The sequence below is a fragment of the Mustela nigripes genome, chromosome 5, assembly GCF_022355385.1.
Source record: "Mustela nigripes isolate SB6536 chromosome 5, MUSNIG.SB6536, whole genome shotgun sequence".
Lineage (NCBI taxonomy): Eukaryota > Metazoa > Chordata > Mammalia > Carnivora > Mustelidae > Mustela > Mustela nigripes.
The window spans coordinates 127562108-127581953 of record NC_081561.1 but is presented as its reverse complement, the minus strand read 5'-3'; the positions used below and the strand labels follow the sequence as shown (position 1 = coordinate 127581953).

The window sequence follows — 19846 nt, the reverse complement described above, 5'->3', positions numbered from 1 at the left end:
TGGCCCCAGTTGCTGCCTCTACAAGGAAAAGCCGGAGCCACGAAAGTGTCAAGCTTTATTGTTCCTCAGTTCCATCCCCCTCCTGCTGCCCTAGGAGCAGGGCTGGCCGAGACTCTGGGCCTGAATCCTGGGCCTCCCTTGCCCTTCCCAACACATGCTGGAGCTCAGCCCGAGCCCCAGATAAGCCCTTGGCCTCCTGCATGTGGAAGAGGTAGACTGCCCCCGCCCCTAGCAGCAGTCCTACACTGGGAGTCCAGAGAAGTATGGCAACTTCCCTGACGCCTCCTCCAGCTGCCAAGGCACACAGGAAGGCCAGGAGAAGCAGCCCTAGACCAATCACATAGCTGGCGAAGGTGGCCCACCAGCGGGCTTGAGCCACGCCCAGGTCCAGCTCCCTCCAGGCCTCCTTTAATACACTGATCAACTGTGATCCTTCTGGTCCTAGAATAAGGCAGGGCAGTGGGGCAGGAGAGAGAAGGTCAGCGTGGAGGGGCTGCCTTGTGGTGGGAAGGGACCCAGGGAAAGGGTGGGGTGACTTACCATGAGTAGGGCTGGGGGGGTGCTGGGGGGGGCTGTGTCTCACACACAGAGTAGCCATCAGGGCCTCGTGATCAGAGAGGGGGCTGCCACTGTGAGGATCATGGCCTGTAGTGGTTCTAAGAGTCTTACAGGAGATGTAGAAGCCAGAAACCGCCTATGAAAAAGTCAGGGCCAGAAACATCTTTGAGGGCCTCTCCCCATTCTGCAGGCATCAGTGATCTAAGATCTAGACTAGCTGGACAGAAGATGAGCAAGCAAAAGCTGGTGAATGACAGAGACGCGGTGGGTGAAGACACACGAAGACTGACCTTATACAGTACATAGTCAATGCGGATGCCAAACGGAAATGGCTCTAGCTCCCGCTGGTTGACGTAGCAGTTCTCAGGTACCATGGTACAGCCTTCCTCAGAGCCCTAGAGGAACAAGTGGTTCACACTAGATGTGGAGGAGAAAGATGAGACACGCTGGGGGAGTAGGCATGGAAATAATCAGGTGCCAGGTCCTCACCTTGAAGTCCCGGGTCTCCAGGTAGGCATCATGCAGCCCCGTCCACTCCTTCAGCAGGCGGCAGCCCAGGTCCTTCGGGTGCAAGTTGAGGTCCCCACACAGCAGAACCACATCAGCCTTCTTGGATGTGTGGCTGGGGGAACCAGGTCGGTGAGGCAGGCGTTCTTCCCTGACCAGCTCTGCCTTCCCATAAGTGGGGCCCTGGCCACCCCTCAACCCCTGGTCCCACCCCACTTCCCCTGTCCAGCCCAGGCTCACACACTGGATGAACTGGGCCAGTTCCCAAGCTTGGGCCACACGGTGTGTTAGGTAGATGTCCTTCTGTCGATTGTACTCGGCATGGAGCTGAGTGAGACAGGTGAGCTTATAGCACATGAGGCTGACAGTCCCTACCGAGGGTCTAAATCACGCTTGTGTCTGTCTCTTGGCATGATACTTGGTTAAAAAATGGGCAAACCTTGCCCCCTAACCTCCGAAGATCCCGCCCACCAGCCTCAGCCTCAGGCAGCCCAACTAGAGGAGTCCCATCTCTCCCTCCCAGGACCAGGACGCCTGTCCCAGCCCTGCCAGCTTCACTCACATGGGTCACGTAGACATTGAGCACCAGTCCACTTAGATGGAGCACCAGGAGCCCCACAGCCTTCCCGCAGAACCAGTCTCCATGATGGACCTACAGGCAAGAGGGAGCAGGAACTCAGGGCACGGCTATCTTCCTTCGGCCCATCCCCTGTGACCCAGGGAAGTCGGTCTCCTTTACCGTGTGTTACTGGGGTGGGGGGGGGTGGGGTGGGGGATGAAGGTGGAAGAGATCTGAGATAAGGCTTACCATGTAGGGGTACCCGTTGAGGGTGTAGACATGCTGGGTGAATTCCTGGATAGGATGTTTGGAGAAGACGCAGAGGCCACTGCCAATGATACCACTGCAAACCAAGTCCTGATTAATAGCCCAGAGAAGCAGAAAGAGAAAGACCCAGGCCTGTTCCCTTCCCTCTTCTCCCAGCTTCTATCAGCTACTTTTCTTCTGCGTTTGCTGCTGAGATCAGCATCAGAGCAAAGCTCCAGGCAACAGCCTATGTGGGATGATACGGTGTGTCCTGATAAGGCTGGGACGGGCTGGAGCGCGTGACTTCCCGGTTCCACCGACTCCTGCACCCACACCCAGAGGACAGAGGGAGGGTGCAGGTAGGATAGGGAAGGGCGGGTGGGGCCGAGAGCTTCCGGATCCGAGAACAGGCTTCCAGACTGGGTGGGCGTCTCACCTCCTGAAGTAGTGGGCAGCCGGGTAGGTGGGCAACAGCTTCTGTCTCAGGTGCTGGAAGTCCTGCTCACTCCACACCTGAGGGAAGAGGTGAAGCCCCCGGGAGAAGTCCCCTCAAGCGTCCCCAGCCGCCCCCTAGCCCGTCCCAGCCAGGGGTGCACACCAGCTCCACACTGCCCACCTCTTCCAGGAGGGCTAGGTCGAAGCTCTCCATGTTGAGAAAGTCTCCCAGGCGCTTCATGCGCTCGGCCCGGCGCTTGCTCAGGTAGGGAATGCCCCTGAGGACGACAAGGGCCCGGGAAGGCGATGGCTGCGGGCGCCCGGGAGCTGGGGCCGCAGCGGGCCGGGAAGTGCGGGCGCCCCCCGCCCCCGGACACTGGAGAGGACAGGGTAGAGCCGGGGCCCGGATGGGAGCGAGGCCGCCGTCCTCCGGCTGAGGGGGCGAACGCAGCTGCGGCCCGGACCCACCCCGCCGGCCCTCTCACCAGCAGTTGAGGTTAAAGATCCTTAGTCGCAGAGTGAAGTTGGGCTTCATGGCGAGCGCGCTCCGCGGGCGCGGGACGGCACGGCCTCCCCGGCGACCGCGGCGGCGGGAACCGGGGCTGGCGGGCGGCACCGCCTCCCGGGGCGGTGCGCACAGGTGGTCGGCCCCGCCCCCGCGCGCCCCGGAAGGCCCCGGCCTCCCAGCGCGCGCCGCTCAGGCCCTGGGCCGGGGTCCGACTCCGCGGGCAGCCGGCCCGCTCCCCGCGGCCCCCGCGCAACGGGCCGCACGCCAACCCGGAAAGGCGATCTACCGCGAAATCAGGCGCTGCCGGCGGGCGAGGGCCGCGCGCGACGTCCCTGTAGGGGGAAGACCAGAGCGGGGTTCGGCCGGCCGGGCCGACGCACGCGGGGCCCCCGGGGAGCTCCCCGTTCCTTTTCGCAGAAGCTCGGGCCCCGGCCCCGGCCGCCCGCGCGCCCTCTCCCGCCCCTCGCCCGGCTCACCAACAACAGGAGCAAAGTTGAGAGACGACAGGGCCGTCGCCGCCGGCCCCCTCGCGTCCTTCCTCCCAGCTGGGGACGGAGGCGGAGCCGCGCGGTTGCCCGGCGACGCGCAGTGTTTGTGCTCCGAGCCGTCCCCCAGCGCCGCCATGGCCAGCCCGAAGCAGTGCCGGCCCAAGTCGGCCCCGTGCCGCTCGCGGTCGCCGCCCGAGCAGCCGCTGCGGGTGAAGGTGGTGGGGCTCTTCAAAAGCTCCAGCTTTCAGGTGGCGAAGAGCGCGGCTGAGGTAACCGCAAGAAAACCGCACGTGTGGGCGGCCCTTCCGGTCTGCCGGTCTCGCGCCGCCTGGCGACGGGGGTCGGTGTTCCGGGAGGTAGTGGGGAAGTGTCCCCGCCGGCCTGGCTCAGTCCGTTGAGTCCCAGGGGGCAGGGACGGGTCCGGTGGACGTTCCACTTCGAGAAGGGCTACCTTTAAAGGAGGATCGGAGTGAAGGAAGGTTCAGAATCTTGCTGGGTGAGGGAGGGTAACCCCCCCCCCCCCCGTTATCCACATATTTTATTTCCACATCAATTTTTACTTGCGTTATACATTTTTTTAAATTCATGAAAAAATGTTTAGGAAGAAGTGATACGGTATAACCAACCACTGATTTTTGTTTGTTTTTTTGTTTTGTCACGAACTCCCTCCCCAAGCGATTTTTGGAAACTTCATTTGGGAAGTGATTTGGGACCCCGTCCTTTAAATTTTCTCTAGCATTTACTGCATTCGAATTAGGTGCTTAAGGGATTTCTCAAGAAATGACGCACGAGTGCTTTGGAGAATCCAGATATTTCTTTGTAAACACACGGAACGATATAAAAGGAAAAACACTTTAAGCGACTGGAAGAACTTGGCCAGGTCCGCAGTGGTGCAGCACACATACTACCCAAATGCAAGAGAAATGTAGAACTCGGCACATCTTTGGGGTTTGCTCCGGGAATGCTACTGTTAAGATTATCCCCAAATTCTCTCCTTCAAAACCCCACCAGACTCTGGGACCATGCCCTGTGCATGTTTGTGTATCCCAAAGTATCTAGCTGGATACCTCATACAAAATGTTCTCAAACAGAAGAAATCTTAAGCAACTCCTGCCTTCTTGCTGGCTCTAAGTCCACAAAGTTAAAGAAAAGTTTGTAATTATATCAAGCACAGAAATAGTAATGGTCGACCTTAAAACAGCCAGTTGTTTTTACTAGCAAAATGGGTACATTGATAATAGCACAAGAGTTGCATTTTGGGACATAGAGGCTATGGCAAACCAAGGCAATCTGCGAGATCAAAGGACAGGAACCTTATGGAGAAGAGGAGGAAGCTGAGAAGGGCTGCTCTGAAGAAAACTCCATTGACAGAAAGTGAGAGAGTTCAGGGTGGTGACAGTTTCTCACTGGCTGATTATCTTATTGGCCGCGCTTGGTGCGGAACTAGGAGACATTTTTCTCTTCCTTCTGCTGGAGGAGTAAAATAGACTTACTCCTGTTGGGCATGCAAGGTTTGTCTCCAGACCTACTCGGGTCTGCAATCGAGGAGGGGTGGTAGTAAGGCATGAGAGCTCCCCCTTCTGGCCTCCCGACGCCATTTAAAGTGAGGTTTCCTTTGCTCAGTTTCAGAGTAATTTGTGGAACAGGTGAGGTTTACATCAAGAGGAAGAGAATAAGCAGTAAGTCTGTGAAAATGATACATGGATCATCAAAATAAGCAGAAATTGTGGGCTGTTAGCTGGGCTGATGGGCTCTATAAAGTTCATGGCTCAAGCTGTATTTAATGAATTTAAGGAAAATTGTCCCCCCTTGTTTTTCTTTAGCTCCTTTTCTGAAGGCACAAGTTTTTTGTGCCTGCTCCACACTGTAGAGAAGGTGTTGGCAATTTTATTCCATAAAGCCTAGATGTTAAATTATTAGGCTTTCAGGGCCACCAGCTGTAGGGATCTCAGTCACATCTAGATTTTGAACAAAAGTGGCCAGACAATATGTAAATGAATGGTGGTTTTCCAATAAAACTTAATTATGAATACTGAAGTTTGACTTGCATCTAATTTCTTTCACATGACATGAAAGATGTCAACTTTTCATCTTTTTTCAACTCCTTAAAATCTGAAAATTTTTCTTAGCTTTCAAATCTTAGAAAAACAGACAGATTTGGCCTACTGGCCACAGCTTGCCTACAATGTCTTTGTTATATTAGTAATGTTAATTTTCCCTTGCTTAAGCTTTGACCTACTGTAGCTCTATTTGGATATGAAAACCTATCACTGTAAATTGAGTCAGTTTGACCTTAATAAAGGATATGGCTTTGAATAATTTCACAACATGATCATTTGGTGAGCAATCCTCAATACCGAATTTACTGTCAGAAATTTAGATTTGTGGAGAGTATTACATAGATTCTAATTTGGATGTAGTCTGTTCTAGACACTAAATTATGAAGAAAGTATGACGAAGTATGCTTAATTTGAAAACTGTTGGGCTTATTAGTTATTCTGTATGGTCCCCCAGTTAGAAACACAATTGCCCCACACTGAGCATGGATCCTAGAACTGTGACAAAGGACACATCATCACCTATTAGTTGTGCAAGAGTCTAAGAAGGAAATGACCTAACTGCTATTGCCCTCTGGTCCGAAGGGCAGGATACACTCATGCCCTGGTTTCTCCCCCTTGGAAATCCACCTTGATGAAGCATGCCAGGCTAGTGTCCTCTTTTAGGCCACAGTCGGACCGCTATGCTCTGTCCTTAGTGGAGAAGGTGCCCAGTGCAGCAGCCAGCTGTCACTTTTCCCTGTTGGGCAGATCTCTTCCTCAGCCCCACTCAGAAAGGTGAGGCCTGTTCATGCCTCACCTGCCTTCTCTTGCATGACCAGGAAGCAAAATGCAACATACCAGGAATTAACATTTTTTTTTTTTGACAGGGATTGTTAACCAGTAAGAATCTTCTCTGATCCATATAGACAAAATAATATATGTTAAACCAAAATATGCTCAGGATCTAAACCTAACATATTTAGTATTAACTTCACTTTTTCACAAAGGGTGTAACCACACCAATATCCTTTTGGTCATTCTCCACATATCAATAAATTAATAACATTTGCTTTTGTGAAAAGTATCTGTAGAGGGAGAGGGATGGGTTAAACAGGGGCTGGGGATTAAGAAGGGCACTTGTCCTAGTGAGCACCTATTGATGTATGGAACTGTTGAGTCACTATACTGTACACCTGAAACTAAAAAAACACTAGTTAAAAAAAAGTAACATCTTCTTTTCATTAAAAAAATAAAAGTATCTGTAGATCCACTACAGTTTAGTAAGAGTTTAATTTAGGGAAAAACTGGTCCTAAAAGAACATGGCAAATCACGAAATTTGTTCATTTGCTCATTCATTTGCTATGTGTGGGTGGTCCACTGTGTGCCAGATGTTGAGACCAGTGGGAGTACATGAAATCTAGGACATACATAGTCCTGGCCCTCAAGGAGCTCATACTCTAGAATAATGAGAGGCAAGTAAGCCAGAGCCCCAGGATGAGCTGGGGAGTGACTTAATGGAGGTAAGCACAGGGGCCTCTGGGAGCAAGAAGGGGACATCTAAGCCAGATTGTGTGGCCTGGGTATGTGCTATATAAAAGCTGAAGCCCCCCATAAAAAATGGAAATGATTTCAACTTTAAAAGAGAACTCACTCTAAAATAATTATTCTATTTTGAAACCTAGGCTCTGAAGACTAATTATCCATCCAAATTTGAAGATCCTATAATAGTTCCTCTTCAAGAATTTGCATGGGATCAATATCTACAGGAGAAAAAAAGGGTAAAGGATGCTTGGGATATGGGGAATGAGCAAAGTTTTGCTTCAATCACTCAACTATGCATTGTTTTGGAGAAACAGGAGTACTGATTTTAGAGCAACTAGATTTAATTTCTCTAAATTATATACTTTTCCTAAATCATTTCAAATCACTTTACCAGGCTGATTTTAAGAAAAAGTAAAACATTTACAGGATTTTCTTTTGGAAGCCATGGGATAAAGGTAAGTTTCAGACTCTCAATGCTGCTAGTTACCTCTGCCAATGGTTAGCCCGCTCTCCCTGCTCACTGCTTACTCACACTTCCTGTGACACCTGGGCACTTGTGGTCTTTACTCTGGAAGGTCTTGGTGGTCTACAGCACAGACACAGTGGGGGCTTGTGGCCTTGGGAGCTCTGTGACAGGCACCAAGTTCTCATACAACCACCTTGTCCTAATTAAGCTTTCTCTCTGCCTTCTCCCCACTAAAAGCACCCTTGGAGAATCCCAGGCCCCAGGGCTAGCAGAGCCTGCCTAGGGACAGCAGATACATTTCCTCTTGGGTGCCAACCCTAACCATTTGGTAATGCTGCCTAGAACATGTGACACGAAGAGTTCTAAGGTGGTATCCTGGCCCAGCCATACCTCATTCTGGGGTGAGGTGGGAATGGGGTACACTTCCTGCTTGCCATCCCTGGCCCAAACTGTAAAGTCCCAGTCCTGGTTTCCCTGCCCCACCCCCATCTCCCCAGTAGCTGATGAAAATCCCATGTCCCCTGACCAGCCCTGGTTGCACGAGGATGTCCTGTGACCCTGTGGTCATCCTACAGATAATGCTGCTGTACAGTACCATGCCACTGTGCAGTCCCATGAGTGCTGCAGGACAGAGTGCACAATACATTTGTTAAGTCTCATACCATTTTCAGAGCCATAATACATTCTCATTGAATTCAGATAGAATAGTCAAACACCTACATATGGCGCTTATTATAGGCCACACACTATTCTTTGACCTAGGTATCGATTAACTCCAATCCTTACAACTGGGATGTCCAGTGGTCCTGCTTTGCCTGGTTCTGAGGGCTTTCCTGGGAGCCAGAATTTCAATGCTAAAGCTGGGGCAGTCCTAGACAAACTAGGACAGCTGGTCAGGACAGTTGGTTACCTTAACAAAAATATGTTTTCCTTAATTTTTATCACCAAACTACTTAAACTGCCTACGAGTCTCATACTCTCCACCTACAGGAGAGCCATGATCTTGAGCTCTGTGGTCTGGACCCACTCCTCTTACAGATCCCACTGGATTCTTAGACCAGTGTGGATTCTCTTCTGCAGTTTCCTGTTATCTCAGCCTGGGTTATTGACCTTGGGATGTTTTGTGTTCTCTTCCTTCTGCACTTCTCATGGGGCCCAAATGAGGCCTTCTAGGTAATCACCGCTGCTTCTCTCCACCTTTTCTTTATTCCCTATCCTTCCTTCCTTCCCTTTCCCACCCTCATCTCTTAGACACCTGCCATTTTATCCTTTTCTTGTTTCAGGCCAGGTTTGGTCCTTCCTCAATGTAAGCATCGTGCACTGTGTCATATGTGGTGCTTCTTAGCACATCTGAGGTTAGGTCTGGGCTGGCCTTATGTTTTAGCAGAATGTAATGCCTCCTCTGAGTGGTGGCTTCTGGGCCTCTGGGAAGGCCTTTCTCTCCCCTCTAAAAAGGGCAGCATCTTATGTCTCTGTGCTGGAAAGCCCCAGAAACCAGTGGGTCCAGGCCACTATCAAGAGGCATAAGAGGAGGCCTCATGCACAGAGGACACACGGAGATGAAGCATCTACATCATGAGGCTCCAAGTAAAGCTTACCTTCTACTGCATTTCTCCCACCAGGTTAAATAAATATCCACGTTAGCCATAGCTGGGATAAATAAAGGTCCCTTTTTAAAGTTATGCATTCTATAAAATGTGACAACACTGATAAATCTAAACAGTTTAGGGGCTGTTGACCCGCAAGCTTTATCCGTGATTTATAGTTCAGCATGAAGAAGTTTATTTTTTTCCTCGAACCAGGTTTTGATATGGGTGTCAGGATGGGATCTGAAATCCGGGAGAAGAGCTGGGAGTGCAGCAAATGGGCTGGAAGTAAACTGTTCCCCAAGTCAGCAGTTCCCCAAGTGCGGGTCTCCAGCCCTGCAACATCAGCATCTTCTGGGATGTTGTCAGACATGCAAATTCTCAGGCCCCATTCTAGAATCAGAAACTCGGGTGGGGCTCAGGAATCTGTAATTCTGCTTGCCTGCTAACATTTGAGAACAGCTGTCCCAAATCATTCATACTTTTGCCAGGACTGGGACTGGGTCATAATAAACCGCATCTTCCGAGGGGGCATTAATCAGGGTCACACACTAGGGAGGTAGGAGGTTGACCGTTAGTGTTTGGATAAACACACCAATGTACTTCATTTTAAGGGGCTTAGACTGAAAAGTGTTGACAAAGGTGAGCTCTCTCCCTCCTTACCCTGGAGTGCACCAGAAGTTCCTGCCGGCCCCCCTGGTTCCCTTTCCCTGAACCCACTCCTGGAGAAAATCATTCTTTCTATCCTTGGCACTGTAAACCATGCATTACTCAGAACCCTTAGCCTTTCCAAGTATACACACAGTAAAATGTACTCAGAAATGAAGCCAGAGACTACATTTTGTTTTCAAGTTGACATAACACGTATGCTATGCACAAAAATTTTTATTACCAGATCACTGTCTACTTTGAATGACTGTACCATTTTTAGTATTACTTTTAGGTCCTTCTTTGCTTTCAGTGATGCCGGACTCTTAAAAATGTTCTTAAATTCTGTTTGAGAGCAAAATTCTAAAAGATGGCAAAAAAATCCATTATTTTTTTTTTAAAGATTCGGTTAGAGTCTATCCCAAGCTCTGGCTTGTGCTTATCGCAAGATGGGGTTCCCCCACAACCACGACCACAATACACTTTTTTTTTTTTTTTAATCCTCTTCCTTTATAGGAACTCAAGAATGAAATCTGGGAATATTCTTCCTATGTGATGTGTTTTGTTAACGATCAGCTCCTGGGTGATGCATTTGATCTTCAGAAATGGGCTCAGAAGATGTGGGATATAGTTGATTTTAAGCCCCCTGAACTTTATGAGGCACTTACTGTGGATTATGCTGCTAAATTCTTAACACACACCAAGGTAAGTTACACTAATTTTTAAAGAAAAATAGTGGAATCTTTGATCATTTATATTGATTCAGCATAAATTACTGATATCCTCACAAAGGAATATGAATGGTAGAACACTAGGTTTTAAGTTCTCAGCGGTCTATAATCCAGTTGCAAAGGATTATATATAATATTGCAGGATTTGGCTGAACAGTGTGCAAAGCAAGCATACCTCACAGCAGGCAGACTGCATGGGGAGAGAGCATCCCTGTTCAAACATTTCTACTCCCCATTAGAGATTTATATGCATTAATTAGCCATTTTAAAACATAAAGAGCCTCCCCCTGCTTCAGAGAAGTTCAAGCGAATCATCCATTCCCCTTTAGTATGAAAAATTTTATTTTATTTTATTTTATTTTTTTAAAGATTTTATTTATTTATTTGACAGACAGAGATCACAAGTAGGCAGAGAGGCAGGCAGAGAGAGAGAAGAGGAAGCAGGCTCCCTGCTGAGCAGAGAGCCGGATGTGGGGCTCGATCCTAGGACTCTGGGATCATGACCTGAGCTGAAGGCAGAGGCTTTAACCCACTGAGCCACCCAGGCGCCCCTAGTATGAAAAATTTTAATTAGTACTTTCTAACACCTAAGTGAGAGGTACTGCACTAAGCAAATGGAAAGTTTGAGAAGAAAGGTGACGTTTTAAATATTTTATTTGAGGGAGAGAAAGAGCACAAGTAGGGGGTAAGATGGGGTAGAGGCAAAGGGAGAAGCAGTTTCCCGCTAAGTGGGGAGCCTGACGTGGGGCTCAATCCCAGGACCCCAGGGTCATGACCTGACCTGAAGGCAGACACTTAACTGACTGAGCCACCTAGTCGCCCTGAAAGATGACATTTTAAATTATGACATATAGATGGCAAGAGCAGGACCAGACAAGCTGAGGTCCTGGAGAGGTTTCCAATGAACAGTCATGAAGCTTGCGGTCAAGGAGGGTGAGAGACAGATATCAGGGCGGAATGGCAACAGAGGTAAAAGTACTTTGTAATTCTGCTCAGAAGCTTGTTACAACACCAAGAACCGCATGCTGAAAATCATTTCACGCTTATAGTGGCCTGTGCCCACAGAAAGACCCAGTGCTAGGATTTGAGCCATAAAAAGGCAAAGGCCTTTGTTTCCTTCATCTTCATTTAACTGTTAATTGCCTTAAGCACAATCTGAAACATAGTATGAACTCAGTAAATGTCTGATGAATAAACAATGTGCTTGGAAAATACTAGAAACTCTGTGGTAAGGGGAGGAATGTAATATTCACAGCTGTTAATTCCTACACGGACAAGGGTCTAAAAGTGCCCAGTGTATTCAGGGAAGGGTGAGGGACAGCAAGGAGTCCAGAATAATAGGAAATGAGGCTGGGAACATGAGCTTATCAGTCACCACCAATACCAAGCTACTTACGGAGAAAAGGTTTGCATTGATAGGATATTGGTAACCTCACAACTGACAGGAAAGCTGGAGAACCAGGTTTTGGAAAGCAGGAAGGAACCAAGGGAGGCCTGGCAGCAGGAAAACGTGGCCAGAGTCACGTTCCAGAAGTGTGCAGCTGGGATGCTGCCATGGGTGCCTGCTGGCCCTGTGTTCATTGCCACCTTCACTGAGAAGTACTTCTCAACTGGTGTCTTTGCACCATTCCCTGGAGATCCAACGCCCCAGGCAGGAGCACCAGACTAATCCAACCCAAGTCGTATCCCCACACACCCTGGCTCTCACAGAGTTGGCGGGGAGGGAGAATAGTGTCTTTAGTGTCTTGAAAGGGTGGGGGTCCCAGAGGGAGTTTTCCAAATAGGATACATCCCCAGATGTTAAGGAGGGGGAGGAAAAAAAACCCAAACAGATCCACTAAAGAAAGGTTGAACTTAGTCCATTCTGAACTCCATTCGAAACGAAGGAGTTAGCTTTTTTTTCTAGAAGGGAGCTGAGCCAACAGAACTTTTCATAAAGAGTATGACTTAATCTTTGCTTTTTTGGAAAAAGTGTTAGGGCTGTGCAAAAACAGGGTGGAGTAGGGAGAGCTTGGTGGCAGGGTGATCACTTGGAACACTGCTAGAGTAGTGTGGCTTGGAGACGATGACAGCCTGAATTTATGGCAGTAAGGAGGAAGGACCCGGATTCCAGAGAAAATCTTTAAATTTTTTCGTGCAGAGGCTACATTTTTCTTGCTGCAGGGACTTGTTTACTTCTGGGCTGCAATGATATACCAGATAATTATGTTTGCATGTTTGGCTGCTAGGTGACATTACCTGGTGTCGTGCTTATTTACTCTTTCATTGGAATTGTCAGAATTATCTACTCTTGACAACTGCATAAAGATAATATATTGACACAGAGGGAAGTTTAATGATGCCTGAATGGTCTTACCCATTTCATAAATGAATTGTGATTTCTAGTGTATCATCTTTTTCTGCCCAAGCCTGTGACGTTTACTATATTATGCCTCTTATAATAAAGTTATAATATTCTCTTACAATTTAGAACTTGTAGTACAGAAGCTGAGGGGCACAAAAAAGTTAATCATAATTACTATGGACATAATACTACATACATTCCCGGGTGCCAGATAACACAATATTATTAGAGTCTCTTAATTAAAAAAAAAAAAAAAAGGCTTAAGTGACATGAAGTAGTGACAGTGATACCATAAAAGTGGTTTTATTTATATTTCCTAGGTTCTTAAGAAATAGGGCAGGGCAAGTTATGCAGCCTGTTAAATCAGGTGCCATCTTTCTGTATGAGAAGGGTGTCCAAGAACTGAAATGTAGCCCATTTAGATGTGCTCTGCTCCCTAAATGAGTGCTACCATGATGGAGACCAGGTTTTCATTCTGGATGCCTCTTTGTAAAACTAGACGAGATCACACAAACGTTAGCTGTCTCTACCAGAAAGGATGCCAGATGGAAACGAGAGCTGGGAGCATCTGGGAGCGTGAGATCATGACTGAAGTAATACGAAAGCACAGCATATTCTCTTCCCTTCCCCTGGTCCCACACCTCCTATGGATATGATATCCTTGTATTCCCACCCGGAAAGGACGTGGCCTGGCTCTGGGTAGCTCCTTGGCGCTCTCTCTCAAATTCTAGCACACATGTAACCAAACCCATGACACGCGTGCTGGATGTTTCCCCAAATTACTCAGAACAGAAAATTCCCAAAGGGACCCACTAGTGTTCCCTTCCACATCTAGCTTGCAATGTAGGGGATAACTAGGCCATGTGTTCTCAGTCTGGCGTGCAGGTAAAGGTTATTCAAAGCTTCACTACTAAAGGGTTTTAAAGAGCATGTTATTTAAATAGGTTGGAAAGACTTGATATAATAAAATGAAACAAACTTCTTTAATCATTACTTTAACTTTGCTGTTACATTATCCACTGTTGATGCTTTTTTTTTTTGTCAGAGAGCGAGCTTGCGCACAAGCAGGGGTAGTAGCAGACAGGATAAGCAGGCTCCCCACTGAGCAGGGAGCCCAATGCAGGTCTTGATCCCAGGACCCTGGGATCATGACCTGAGCTGAAGGCAGAGCTTAACTGATTGAGCCACCGAGATGTCCCTGCTTTTGAAATCTTATCACCAAAAACATTACTCTGTGGTATTTGGGGTCATTTCTAAGACTTTCTTCTAAGATACTGACCTGCATTCTCTTTTTCTCACTAATTTTAATAGCATGCTTTTGTGTTCTTGGACATTTCTATTGATTTTTATCCAATTGGAAGACTGGTTTTTGAGGTAAGAGGCTTTTTGTTGTTCTTATTTTTGCTATTTTTTTTAAATAAGTGGGAGGTGGAGGAAAGAATCTGTAACTGTCAAAATACTAAATATTTAATCTTTGAAAACTTTTATTCTTGTTTGTAGCTCTACTGTGATTCATGTCCCAAAACATGTAGAAACTTTCAAGTCTTGTGCACAGGAAAAGCAGAGTTTTCTCAAAGTGGAATCAGGCTACATTACGTAGGTTCAATTTTTCATCGAGTAGTACCAAATGGTTGGATACAAGGAGGAGGTAAGTTGAAAACCTTAAATGCAACTTAATTATAACATCAAATCAGAATGTCCAGAATTTTGTTTATCTACCTTTGTGAAGTGCGTATAGAATTAGATATATTTATATTAGATATTACATATATTGAAAGGGTATTTTATATGCCCGAATGATTAAGACATTCATACTTTTAAAAAATGTCCTAAATTTTGAAATAAACAAATCTATAAAGTTTTGTTACACAGAATATTCCAAATTAAAAAGTGATACAAGAAAGGAAGATACCTTTTATATAAAAAAATATAATTTTAAATGTTCATCTAAATAGGGGCACCTTGGGGTGCCTGGGTGGCTCAGTCATTAAGTGTCTGACTTCGGCCCTGGTCATGATCCCAGGGTCCTGGGATCGAGCCCCACATCAGGCTCCCTGCTCGGCAGGAAGCTTGCTTTCCCTCTCCCACTCCCCTTGCTTGTGTTCCTGCTCTCACTGTCTCTCTGTCAAATAAATAAATAAAATCTTTTAAAAAGTAAATAACTAAATAAATAGGGGTGCCTGGGTGCCCCAGTTGGTGAGCATCCAGCTCTTGATTTCAGTTCAGGTCATGATCTTGGGTCATGAGATAGAGCCGCCGAGTCATCGAGCTCCACATCAGGTTCCATGCCCAGTGTGGGGCTTGATGAAGATTTTCTCTCTCCCTCTCCTGCACCTCTTTAAAAAAAGAAAAATGCTCACCAAAATAAATAGGAGTACCTAGAAAATACAGTGCTTTTAAGACATATCCTAAAGGTAGGAATTTGAAAACAACTTATTTCTCACCAAAGATGTTACATTGTTACAGTATAAAAGAAAGAGGTAAAGCATTTTGTTCTCCATTTTCGCTTTCTTTTTAGGTCAGTCCTTTGACTTCACACAGACTAGGTCTCTGACTAACAGTACGAAATTAAATTTCAAAGGCCTTTTGGAAGGTATCCCACAGGGAACAATCAGGCAGCAATTTAAAAATAATTGGCTTAGAGTGTAAGGAGATTTGCTTGAACTTGATGAAATATGCAGAGGCTTAAAATTAATAATGCTTAATTATTTTTCTACAATCTGGAACATTCTGAAGCTGATGAGAAATATGCCAGGCATTTGTATGAAAATTAACTTTTTTTCCTCAGTTTCTCTAAAACTGAGATCATATCACCCATAGTGTTATCTAACCTCATTATTTTCTCACTTCATATACATTTATGGTATGTCTTCTGTGTCAACAAACATAAACATGTACAATTTTTAGGGTATGTCTAGCTTTTCATATATTGCTATACTAATTTACAGTTGGCTCTTGAACAATAAGGAATGTGAACTGTGGGGGGTCCACTGATTTTTTACAGTACAGTACTGTAAATGTATTTTTTCTTATGATTTTCTTTTTTGTTTATATTTATTTATTTATTTATTTATTTGAGAGAGTGAGAGAGAGAGAGCATGAACAGGGGGAAGGGTAGAGAGAGAAGCAGGCTCCCTGTTGAACAGGAAGCCCAATGCAGGACTCAATCCCAAGATCCTGGGATCATGGCCTGGGCCAAAGGGAGACACTTAACTGATTGAGCCACCTGGATGACCCTTTTTCTTTCAAAGATTTATTTATTTGAGAGAGAGAGAGTACGCCCGTGCGCACATGCGGGTCAAGGACAGAGGGAAATGGGGAGAGAGTCTTAAGCACACTGTGCTGAGCATGGAACCCCTTGTGGGGCTAGATCTCATGACCTGGAGATCATGACCTGAACCAAAACCAAAAGTTGAATGTTTAACTGACTGTGCCCCCCAGGGACCCCTTCCTTATGATTTTCTCGGTAACTTTTTTTTTCCCCTCTAGCTTCCTTTATTGTAAGAATACAGCATATAATACATAAAACACACAAAATATGCATTGACTATTTATGTCACTAGTAAGACTTCTGGTCAACTGTAGACTATTAATAGTTAAACTGAAATTTAATTTAACCCCTGCATTGTTCAAAGGTCAACTGTAACTAATTCCCCAGTGGTGAACATGTAGATTGTTTTTAAGTATTTTTTGGTATAAAACCATGCTCAATGGGGCCAATATCAGGATTTCCTGAAACTTAGTTCAGTGTTGACTATTATGTTCTGGGCTCTCAGATGCTATGTTTTTTGTTTTATTTGGTTTCTGGTTAGAGGTGCACCTCCCCTTCTAGAGCCCCAGCACAAGATTTGGGAAAAGTGGGTCATATGACTTGTTTACTTATTTGAAATAAAATTTCCAAATAGTAGCATGCACACATCTTGGTTCATGATTTCAAATGACAAAGCAACAAGGTTAGTTAAGGACAGTGAGAACAAGTGCTGATTATTAGATTCAAACCCAACTGATACATACCAGTTGTTCCACTTAGGACGTAGGCACTTAGCATCTCTGAATCAGTTTCTTCTTAATCATAACATGGGGGAAAATATGATATCATAGGATGTGGCAAGGGTTCAGGATTCAGTGACATGGTATATTGGAAGTACCAAGCTCTATAAACGTTCTCCCTTCAGATACCAGATTTGCACAAGACTGTGGGGAGAATTTTGGAATATGGTTAATGTGGTTTTATGCATGCTTCAGGATGCCTCCCAACACTGCTGGTTGCCTGATGGGACCAGCAGGGCCTACATGGTCGACACTACCCCTAGCCTCACCTCATCCTCTGACATCTCCCCTTGCTCTGCTCCACACACTGGCCTCCTTGCTGTTTCCTAAGCACATCAAGCATACATGAGCTTCAGGTCTTTTGCTTTTTCTCTGCCTGGGACACACCCCACCCAGCTATGCCTCAGTGAGCCCCTTACTTCAACCTCCAATCTGTTTTGGATTTTTGCCCAGAGTTCATCTCAGCAAGACTTCCTGACCGTCCTATTTAAAACTGCCACTTCGCTCTCCATACAGGTCTCCTCACCTACTTCCCTGCTGCTCTCCTATCCCCTAATTTTTATTTTAAAAATATTTTATTTTGGTTCATAGCACTTTTCATCACTGGACATAATATTACGTATTTCCTGAAGAATTTGTTTAGTGTCTGTTCTTCTTCATTAGACTATAAATAAGTTTCACAAAGGTAGAGGATTTTATCTATTTTGTTCACTGTTATATCCCCAGGTTCCAGAACAGTGCCTGGTATATAGTAAATTCTTAAAAAAAATACTGTTGAAAGGATGAACAAATAAATGGACAGATAAATAAGAAATATACATTCTACTCATTTGTAAAGTACAAAATGAAAGAAGATATCAAGTCGTGAAGCCACTTTGGTGGGATTCTCCTTTTGTGGCTCCAACAAGGCTTACTGCTTTCCGAAGGACTTCTTCTTCTTCTTTTTTTTTAATTAATTAATTAATTATTTTTATAAACATATTATATATATATTTTAAAATATTTTATTTATTTGACAGACAGAGATCACAAGTAGGCAGAGAGGCAGGCAGAGAGGGGGGGGAAGCAGGCTCCCTGCTGAGCAGAGAGCCTGACACGGGGCTCAATCCCAGAACCCTGGGATCATGACCTGAGCCAGAGGCAGAAGCTTAAACCCACTGAGCCACCCAGGTGCCCCCATATAATATATTTTTATCCCCAGGGGTACAGGTCTGTGAATCACCAGGTTTACACACTTCACAGCACTCACCAAAGCACATACCCTCCCCAGTGTCCATAACCCCCCCCTTCTCCCAACCCCCCCTCCCCCCAGCAACCCTCAGTTTGTTTTGTGAGATTAAGAGTCACTTATGCTTTGTCTCCCTCCCAATCCCATCTTGTTTCATTGATTCTTCTCCTACCCCCTTAAGCCCCCATGTTGCATCACCACTTCCTCATATCAGGAAGACCATATGATAGTTGTCTTTCTCCGCTTAACTTATTTCGCTAAGCATGATACGCTCTAGTTGCATCCACGTCGTCGCAAATGGCAAGATTTCATTTCTTTTGATGGCTGCACAGTATTCTATTGTGTATATATACCACATCTTCTTTATCCATTCATCTGTTGATGGACATCTAGGTTCTTTCCATAGTTTGGCTATTGTGGACATTGCTGCTATAAACATTCGGGTGCACATGCCCCTTCCGAAGGACTTCTTGAGATAGATTTTAATACATTTTGTCATCATCATCAGCATCAATATAATGAGGGTGCGGATGGTGATAATGAGAAGATGCATTCCCTAAGCATGCAATGCTGCATGACCACGGCCACCTGTGAACAAGCCTGATGCTCTGCCCGGCATTGCACTAAGTGCTGTCAGTAGAACCTGATTTTCTTTAATCCTCAGGATTACCTGCAAGACACTGACCATTATTTCTCTCTATACAGATGAGGAAACAAGCTTGAAAAAGGTAACTAACATCAAGATTGAAATCGAAGTGGGCGCCTGGGTGGCTCAGTGGGTTAAAGCCTCTGCCTTCGGCTCAGGTCATGATCCCAGGGTCCTGGGATCGAGCCCAGCATCGGGCTCTCTGCTCGGCAGGGAGCCTGCTTCCTACTTCTCTCTCTCTGCCTGCCTCTCAGCTTACTTGTAATCTCTGCCTGTCAAATAAATAAATAAAATCTTTTAAAAAAAAAAAAAAAGATTGAAATCGAAGTCATCTGATTTTAAAGTTTACTTTGGACCACTACTCTGCATTGTGGAATTTGTCATCAGAAGTATCGAAATAACATTAGGTATAGAAGGCTGAAATCATCACTAGCCATCAGGGAGATTCAAATTAAAACCACATTGAGATATCACCTTACACCAGTTAGAATGGCCAAAATTAGCAAGACAGGAAACAACATGTGTTGGAGGGGATGTGGAGAAAGGGGAACCCTCTTCCACTGTTGGTGGGAATGCAAGTTGGTGCAGCCTCTTTGGAGAACAGTGTGGAGATTCCTCAAGGAATTAAAAATAGAGCTTCCCTATCACCCTGCAATTGCACTCCTGGGTATTTACCCCAAAGATACAGATGTCGTGAAAAGAAGGGCCATCCGTACCCCAAGGTTTATAGCAGCAATGGCCACGGTCGCCAAACTGTGGAAAGAACCAAGATGCCCTTCAACGGACAAATGGATAACGAAGATGTGGTCCATATACACTATGGAGTATTATGTCTCCCTCAGAAAGGATGAATACCCAACTTTTATAGCAACATGGATGGGACTGGAAGAGATTATGCTGAGTGAAAGAAGTCAAGCAGAGAGAGTCAATCATCATATGGTTTCACTTATTTGTGGAGCATAACAAATAGTATGGAAGACAGTTAGAGAGGAGAAGGGAGTTGGGGGAAATTGGAAGGGGAGGTGAACCATAAGAGACTATGGACTCTGAGAAACAATCTGAGGGGTTTGAATCGCCGGGGGGTGGGAGGTTGGGGGAACCAGGTGGTGGGTATTGGAGAGGGCACAGATTGCATGGAGCACTGGGTGTGGTGCAAAAATAATGAATACTGTTATTCTGAAAATAAATAAATACATTTAAAAAAAAAAAGAAGGCTGAATTCAAGTACTGATTGAAAGGGTGTCAATATAAAATATTTCCCTGG

The 19846-nt window shown here is 45.9% G+C and overlaps 2 protein-coding genes across 3 annotated transcripts in view; one reads left to right on the top strand and one right to left on the bottom strand.

The window, feature by feature from the left end:
* Window positions 1-38: 38 nt before the first annotated feature.
* SMPD2 (sphingomyelin phosphodiesterase 2) lies at window positions 39-2928 on the bottom strand. The gene is made up of 10 exons (XM_059401190.1): window positions 2791-2928; window positions 2487-2583; window positions 2307-2383; window positions 1874-1967; window positions 1628-1717; window positions 1310-1392; window positions 1048-1180; window positions 849-953; window positions 541-694; window positions 39-441 (listed from the first exon to the last, which is right to left on the bottom strand). The coding sequence occupies exons 1-10, from the start codon at window positions 2838-2840 to the stop codon at window positions 56-58; spliced, it is 1269 nt and encodes a 422-aa protein (XP_059257173.1). The 5' UTR covers window positions 2841-2928; the 3' UTR covers window positions 39-55.
* Window positions 2929-3289: 361 nt separating this feature from the next.
* Window positions 3290-19846, top strand: part of PPIL6 (peptidylprolyl isomerase like 6) — a 32719-nt gene continuing 16162 nt past the window's right edge. Inside the window, exons 1-6 of one of the 2 annotated variants that reach the window (XM_059401192.1) lie at window positions 3290-3570; window positions 7024-7119; window positions 10100-10288; window positions 13970-14032; window positions 14159-14306; window positions 18642-18847. In XM_059401192.1, coding sequence (XP_059257175.1) covers window positions 3436-3570; window positions 7024-7119; window positions 10100-10288; window positions 13970-14032; window positions 14159-14306; window positions 18642-18847 — 837 coding nt within the window. In that variant the 5' untranslated portion in view covers window positions 3290-3435. Of the gene's footprint in view, window positions 3571-7023; window positions 7120-10099; window positions 10289-13969; window positions 14033-14158; window positions 14307-18641; window positions 18848-19846 lie in introns of those variants that run through there. The other variant, XM_059401191.1, reaches the window with a different exon arrangement.